The sequence below is a fragment of the Marmota monax genome, unplaced genomic scaffold, assembly GCF_021218885.2.
Source record: "Marmota monax isolate L192 unplaced genomic scaffold, Marmota_monax_Labrador192_F-V1.1 WCK01_AAM20220418_F8-fsc00122, whole genome shotgun sequence".
NCBI lineage: Eukaryota > Metazoa > Chordata > Mammalia > Rodentia > Sciuridae > Marmota > Marmota monax.
This window is the reverse complement of record NW_026695223.1, coordinates 5580127-5588031: the sequence shown is the minus strand read 5'-3', so window position 1 is coordinate 5588031 and position 7905 is coordinate 5580127. Positions and strand designations below refer to the sequence as shown.

Here is a 7905-nt window from a genome sequence, read left to right as displayed (position 1 = left end):
TCCTGGATCATTCTAGCATGCAGTGGCTCACTGCTCACCTGTATCAGAGATTCAGTATCCCGTGAGGGCCCATAAGAAGCATCAAAGGGGAGGGAAGACTCACAGGTTACCAGTAAAGGAATTGCAATCTATTGAAATTCTGGGCCTAGGCGTGCGTTTCTTGCTTAGAGATCAGTGGGCCAGATGATGGTGTTGATCAGTTTCCAGTCACAGCCCCACAGTTTGTCATTCCTGCCTCTCTGGGCCAGCTGGGAGCTGGCTTTGCTTCCAACGGAGTAGGACCTGATCCCCAATGCTGAGCGTGCCTCAGGCCTGGAGGCAGGGCACCAATGCAGGCTGAGAGGGTATTACCTGGTAGACTAGGTATTTCTTATTATCAGCCCCTTTCCTTTTCTCTCTCCCTTGCTTTAATTCTTAATCACTCCTATTTATGACTATATTGTTTGCCTAGGAAGGCAACTAATGTCATTGTTATAGTTTAGTTCTCTTCTTATCAACAGTAATTCTATTAGAAACTTGCACCATTCACTTTTCCAGTTGTAATAGAAGTTGTTGAACAGACGAAAGACAGATTGTATTTGATAGGTTGTATTTGAGCCCCTAAACCATGGGCTTGGAGGAAGCTCACCTCTTGCAGACACATTGTAGGAAGAGGAAGAAGAGCCTAGACTCCACTCTGTCCAAACTTTGGTTCTGAAGCTTTAAACACACTGATGGAAAGAAGAGGAAACAGGAAAATCTACCTATTGCAATTGATTTTGCAAGAGTTGGAAACTTGCATTCAACTTTGGGGTAGATTGCTCCTTTGAAAAAGTTTAAAACTAAGGCTATGGATGTTGAGATACTTGTTTGAGAGTCTGTCACTTCAAGGAAGGACATTACTGATTGTCACCTCAGAGAGTGAATTGCAAAACACATCTGAACAGACTGAATAAGCTCTACCACATTACATAAGATTGAGTTAAGACTGAGTCATTCAGACTCTGAAAAAATAGTGATGTTAGATCGTCATGTATTTGATGAGACTGTTCCCATTGGAAACTACTGGTTTCCATACTCTGCTTTTTGTTTATAACTTTTTTTTTAGTGAGATAAGGTTTTTTTTAAATTTTTTATTGTTGGTTGTTCAAAACATTACAAATTTCTTGATATATCATATTTCACACTTTGATTCAAGTGGGTTATGAACTCCCATTTTTACCCCATATACAGATTGCAGAATTACATCAGTTACACATCCACTGATTTACATATTGCCATACTAGTGTCTGTTGTGTTCTGCTGCCTTTCCTATCCTGTTTCTTATGAAAGTGTTCAAACATACCAAAAAACAGGAAAATAGTATAAGGAGTCACAATATATTACAACCTAGCTCCAAACATTATGGGCATTGTTACAATCTTGTTTAATTTATATCTGAAGTTTTGTTGGGGTGGGTGTGACGGTATTTTAAAGCAAATCCATGATAACAAGGTCATTTTACCAATGAGTATTTTGATGCCATTGGTAAAAAATATCTAGGTCAATCCATTCATTTGAAATCTATAAATCTACCTGTTCAAAAAATTGAGCTAATTTTAATGAATTGATTCTCTCACCAAACCTTATCCTTGGCTAAAACTAGAGCCTTTTAACAGCTTGGTTATTGTAATAGAGATAAGCTGTGTTTCAGCCCACAGACAGTCTTCCTAGAATAGGAACACATTTCTGACCTGATGTCCAATAATTTAGAGATTGATGATGTCCTGCCTATACTTTAAGGCAGATATTTTAAAAATTCAGTCTGAACTCACTAGCCTGACCTGTTATTCAGTTGGGTTGTGGTTATTTCCAGATTCCCTAAAATTAGAGCAGATAATGGGTTGACTGTGTGACCTATACCAAGGCCAGCCCTGCAGCTGAAGGTGAGATCTCTCACCTTCCCTCCCTCTGTGCAGGTGTGCACGCAGACACACACACACACACACACACACACACACACAATTTGATTGGGAAGAAATGAATAAGTATGAAAAATACTCATTCTTGGAGCTATAGCACTTCTGCCTCTCTCTTGACTTACTGTCTCTTCTGTCCTCCAAAGGACTAGTAACTCGATCAAACATTCTCAGCCTCTTCTTTTTACTTTTGATCTGACTGAAAGGTCTCCATGCTGAAGTTTTATCTTAATAAAAAAATTAAGGAAAACTTTTAATTATTTATTTGAAGAATATGATAAAGCAGAATTAAAGCTTTTCCATAGGGGTAACCACTGAAAACTCTAAATTAGTCAAAGGTGGCTATCTCTATGGCCAGAGTGGGACTGGGGAATTAGAGGAGAAGGCAATCACTGTCTTGTGATTGAAGTCTTGTGTGAGGTTTGACATTTAATCTTTTGCCATGAATAGATGCTTATTAAATGGTTAAAATAATGTTTTAAAATGTAACCAAGTGACCAAAGAAACATACATGCTTTAAAAACTAGTCCCTAAAGTGCTTGAACCACTTCGCTCTTCCCTCTTAATTTTTCTGGCCTCTAAACTCTGGAGGCTCTGGACTCAGTTCCACAGACTTTTTCCTGGGTACACTCACTTTATTGGAGCATCATTCACCCCACCTGGAAATGCTATTTATAAGCAGGTCACTTCTGAATCTATATCTGTGTCTCAGACTTTTTTCTTGAACTTCAAATTTTAGCTGCCTTATCACATCTCCCTTTGCATGTCTAATAGGCACCTCAGTCTTAACATGTCCAAACCTCCCAGTGAAGCCTACTCCTTCTGCACTTTTTTCATATATCAGTAAATGGCAATAGGTGAGTACCTCCCCTCCCCACCAACCCTACATTCAACCTGTTACTGCTGTTTACCAGTGAGGAGTCCTTGCTTCCCCGAATGCTGAAGTACAACACCAGAGAAGCACGCTGAGGCAAGTTTAGAGTAGAAAGTAGAAGCTTTATTAAAGGACAGCAGAAAAGACTTCTCCCCGGGAATAAGGGTACCCAAAAGGAGAATCTGAGATAGCTAAGGTCTTCTTTCAGCTTTCCCACATTCCTGTCCTTTGTTCTCCGTTATCTTGCAGTGATAGAATGCAGGTGGGAAGGCCCAAAAGGTGGGAGATAGGTGGGCTGAAAGAGTAATCTGGGCAAGAAGGGCCTGGTGCAGCTTCTGATCAGCATTTCCCTGTTTGCTGGGAGCTGTTTCTTTAACAGTTCCTTAGAATGGGTTCCCAAGGCCTTGGGGACATTAACATTTCAATTTCCCCAAGTGCTGCTCTGGTTTCCTGGACTCCATTCTCTATAATGGCCTCCATTTTATTTATCTTATTCAATATTAGACCCGATTTACCTAACTACACTAACTACCTATCTTTAAATCTGGTTTCAAACCTGGGAGAAATCTTTTCAATTCTATCCTTACGTCTTCCCTAGAGGCAAAAACCTCCAGCAGGGGTCCACTGTATTCACCCTAACCTCACAGCATTCTATTCTACATCTAGTTGCTAATGGACTCCTCCTGAAAAGTAAGTGAGATCATGACATTCTTGTACTCAAATCCTCCACTGCTTCCAATTTCACTCAGAATTACAGAGCTAACCCTGCATCGAGTCCCACAGGGCGATAGAACCCACCCCAACCTGTTCAACTTCTTCCAGCATCTCCCCCGGCACACATTCGCCTCTGCTCTCCTTGCTGTTCCTACAGCTGCCAACATCTTATTTGTCCCAGGACCTTTTCTCTGACTGACTTGCTCTTTCTGACTTGTCTTTCTTCACAGGTATCACTTGCCCCTCAAAGGTCACTTCCCAGAGATGTCTTTCCTAAAACTATGCTTCGCAATCCATTCTCTGGCCCCTTGCTCTGTGTCACATTCCTGCATAAAACTTATCAATACATCATATATTACATATTTCATGGTTAATTTAAAAAATCATCCCCAACAGAACCTAAATTTCATGATGGCAGTGCTCAACTCTTGTTTGCGGCTCTATTTTCATTACCTAGAGCAGAACTTGGAACACAGTAGGCATTCATTCAGTATTTGCAGAGTAGTCAAGCATATTTGCATTCCATTTATCCCTATGATGAACACTGTTAAAGAATGGATAACTTTGATGAGGTTTCAAAATGTTTAATTTTCAACCCCAATGCAAATTTTAAAACTAGGACTAAAAGGAAAAGATGTGTTGATTTTAAATAATTTAGTAACTTTGAACATGTTAATGCCTCTACTATTCCTAGCCCAACTTGAACACAGCATCTGTGGCATGTGATTTACTCCACCTTAAACTTGGGCTATCCCAACATGGCCTGCAGCACAGATGACCTGGGAGTGAAGGGAACATTGTGCATACAAAGCTGAAACATTGTAACTAGTAAAATAGATACAATGTATAAAATAGATGGTAGGCCACTGGGAGGATGGAGGTTATCTGGAGGCTGGATAACCTGGGCTTAGGTCCTCTCAGAATCCATTTGGCTGTGGAATTTTAGTTCACATGACAGATAAGGATATAGATGTTCCATATTGGAACATTACTCTCTTCTTGCCCATTCACATTTTTACTATTTTCATCCTTTGTTGCAACTCCTCTTTTCCCATAATCTGCACTCCAGTCTAGATCACCAGTATTTGTCCTGGTTCACTAATTATGCAGACTGGTCACAATGCAGGGCTACATATGCCTTACGTGGATGGAAGACTCTTCCTGCAAAAGAAATGACTTGATTTAAAGATATTGTTTCTTCTCCAGGAAATATGTCTTGCTCATGCAATTTAAATGAAAAGTCTCACTTTTTCTTGAAACTGGAAGAAATGATTGTAAAGTTCACATGAAAAATTAATAAAGAATGGCTGGGGGATTTTTTAAAAGAAGCATAAAGAAATAAGACTACTTTTCCTAGAAATAAAATTTTAAATATATGTTTAATGGTTAAATTACTGTGGTATTAGTGTAAGTACAGACAGAGCAGTGACTAAGGATACACAGATTGGCAAACATAGTAATTTAACATTATACTTTAAAGGTGAATTATAAGTCACAGGAATTGAAAGGACAATGCCATTTGTGGTGTAGCAATTATTGAATAACAATTTAATGAAAAGGTTGTCTACACTTTTACCAACATAAGTGTTGAGTAGGTTAAGAAACTAAATGGACAGAGTTCACTGGAGAGGAATCACAAATGACCAACATATATTTTGAAAGCATAATTAGATTAAATCACAAAACATGAACATAAAATTATCAAGAACCTGAAAAATGTGAATGCATTTTAACCTGGCATTGCCACCTCTCAATTATAAGTCCCCAGCCTGAAAGGCTGATTGCATTTGCCCTACTGTTTTGTTTTTAGGAAAGTAAAATGAATTTATTTTAAAATTTAGACAAGCAGTGTTCTAGGTGAATGCATTTTGAAATATTATATTAACCTAGGACCTCTGTATGATTCTTGCTCCTCCTCTTCTGGTCTTCCATGCTTGTTGCCCAGCAGAGCTGTTCTAATAGCTAAATTCAATTAGTTCCCTTCTGATCACCTAATGAAATTCAGTAGAAACAGAAGATATACCTGATGATCAGGTAGAAAGCCTCTTTCAGACTGTGAATGTGTGTGCTAAGAGGGGATGTCACCATATCACTAACATTTTTGAGCATCTGCTACTAGTGCAAGATACTAGATAAAGCATGGCAAGAGGTTCTATTGTATAGGGGTATAATTCTCTACTTTCATTCATTTACTTTGTTGACAAATATTTTTTGAGCGCCTACTAGGTACTAGGAATATAAAGATAGACATAATGGTTGGTGAGCTAGAATATACTTATACTTAAATGAAGACTGAAAATGGGTTTGGGGTGTGGATTGGAAATTTTGCTTTTCTGATAGGGATGGATACTATACATTCATTTCCTGGTATATGTACAGCCTGAGGGTGTTAAATTAGGAGGTGTTGAGGCTTTTTAGGGTGCAGATATTACCCCCAAAAGATCAGGAAAAGAAGTCCTTCAGGGGACAAAGAGAAAGTCCATTTGCCTTAAAGCTGATGACTTTAGAAATTAAGCGTCTTCTATGAACCCCTTTTTTATATTTAAAAATAAAAATTTCAGAAGCTTTGACTGTGTGGTCTTTGTCTGGTCTTCTGAAGTAGCAACTTCCTCAGTGTCTGGCCTGGAGAATTTGTGTAAAACCCAGAGTGGTGGGCCCTTGAATGAGCCAAATGGCCTTGGCTGCCCTCACCCTGGCCTTGACTGGACTGTACAGGAGCTCCCCCTCCATTGCAGTTGCTATCTATATGCTCCATGGAGAGAGTGATAGATGGTCACTTACTTGCCCTTGGCCATGGGAGTCAGGTTGAACTAAATATAGAAATGATGGGAGCAATCTTTACTCTTTAGGGTAAAATGTTTCATGGTTAAATCATAGATTTTGGACCAAAGCAGTAAGCTTAGGTGGTCATTGATTATCTTCTTGGGAACAGGATTAAATCATATTATTATATCTTGGTCACGTAGGACATGGATCTTCATAACTGGCCTGGAGCAACACCTAACACATAAATTCACTGAGTCCTTCTGAAAACAGGCGCTGTGGGGCCTGCCTGAACCTTGGATGAATTGTGTATCTGAGCAATTCTCTCTTGCCACCTCATTTTTTCTCATTTTCATGGCTAATCTTATTTCGTGTTTATACTTCCACTGAAAGTTACATAGCTATCACATTGACCCCCAAGGGTTGAGGTATTCACATTTTTATTTTTAAAATTTCAAAAGGGGGTTCCATAGAAAATCCTTAGTTTCCAAGACCATACAATTTAGGGTGTTCCTGATCTTTTGTGGGAATACCTCCCAAAGTGCCTCAGCGCCCCCTAGTTTAATACCCTTGAGTTGTAGATACATCAGGAAATAAATAATTTGCATCTTAATTGGTTTGCTACAGAAACAGAAGAAAATTTCCAAATGCCAACCCCATTACCCCCTTCAGGCTTTATTTGTGTATATTCAAAACACCTGAGTAGCCAGGGTTCCTCTGCTTTCCTTCCCAGCTTAGGAGCACATTTTGCCACACGTTCAGTATTATATAATACGAGTGTCATGGTCTTTAGGACCATGGGATTTTAAAAATAAAGGTGACGTATAAAAAATTCAGAGTGGTACATTTATACCACGAATCCTAGTGGGAAAGCGCTTCACCCACGCGCAGGTGGACAGACCCAGGGATGCGCGTCCTGCACCACTCTCCCAGTGACGAGCACCCACATACGTAAATGCACACACGAAGCCTCCAGCCAGGCCGCGGGGCGCCGGAGCCTGCTCCGCCACGCCTCGTCGGGCTCCCAGAGAAGGGCGCCTGGGCTGGAGGGCAGTGGGCGCAGGGCGGGCGTCCGGGGCCGACGGGGCCCGGGCAGCGCGAGCCCGGCGGGCGCGGGCGGGGGCGCGGCGAGGGGAGTGCCCGAGCCCGCCCCGCCCCTCGCGCCCGCGGCTCCTCCTCGCTTCGCCATGGTGGAGCAGGGAGACGCGGCGCCGCTGCTGCGCTGGGCCGAGGGCCCCGCCGTCTCGCTGCCGCAGGCCCCGGAGCTGCAGGCGGGAGGCCGGGCCCGGGGCTGCGGCGGGGGCGCGCGGCGGGCCGCGGAGCCGCCCCGGAGGCGGGAGCCCGAGGAGCCGGCTCCCTCCGAGGTGCTGCTGCAGCCCGGGCGCCTGGAGCTGGGCGACGTGGAGGAGGACCAGGTGGTGGCCGTGTTTGTGGTCACCTTCGATCCTCGCTCGGGTGAGAGCGGCTCCGGGACCGAGGGGCGGGGAGAGGGTCCGACCGCCCCCAGGTTTTGGGGGGCGCAGGGGCAGCCGCTGCGCGCGCACTCGCACCTGCACACCTGCCTTCTTTAGCCGTCGACCCCAGCCCTTCGGCTCTGGGGCTACGCGGAGCGCGTGG

At 42.7% G+C, this 7905-nt stretch overlaps 1 protein-coding gene across 1 annotated transcript in view; it reads left to right on the top strand.

Moving 5' to 3' along the window:
• The first annotated feature begins 7475 nt into the window (after positions 1-7475).
• Dennd11 (DENN domain containing 11) overlaps positions 7476-7905 on the top strand; it is a 40805-nt gene continuing 40375 nt past the window's right edge. The window contains exon 1 of the mRNA XM_046434194.1: positions 7476-7743. Within this exon, the coding sequence (XP_046290150.1) occupies positions 7476-7743 (268 nt within the window). The remainder of the gene's footprint in view (positions 7744-7905) is intronic.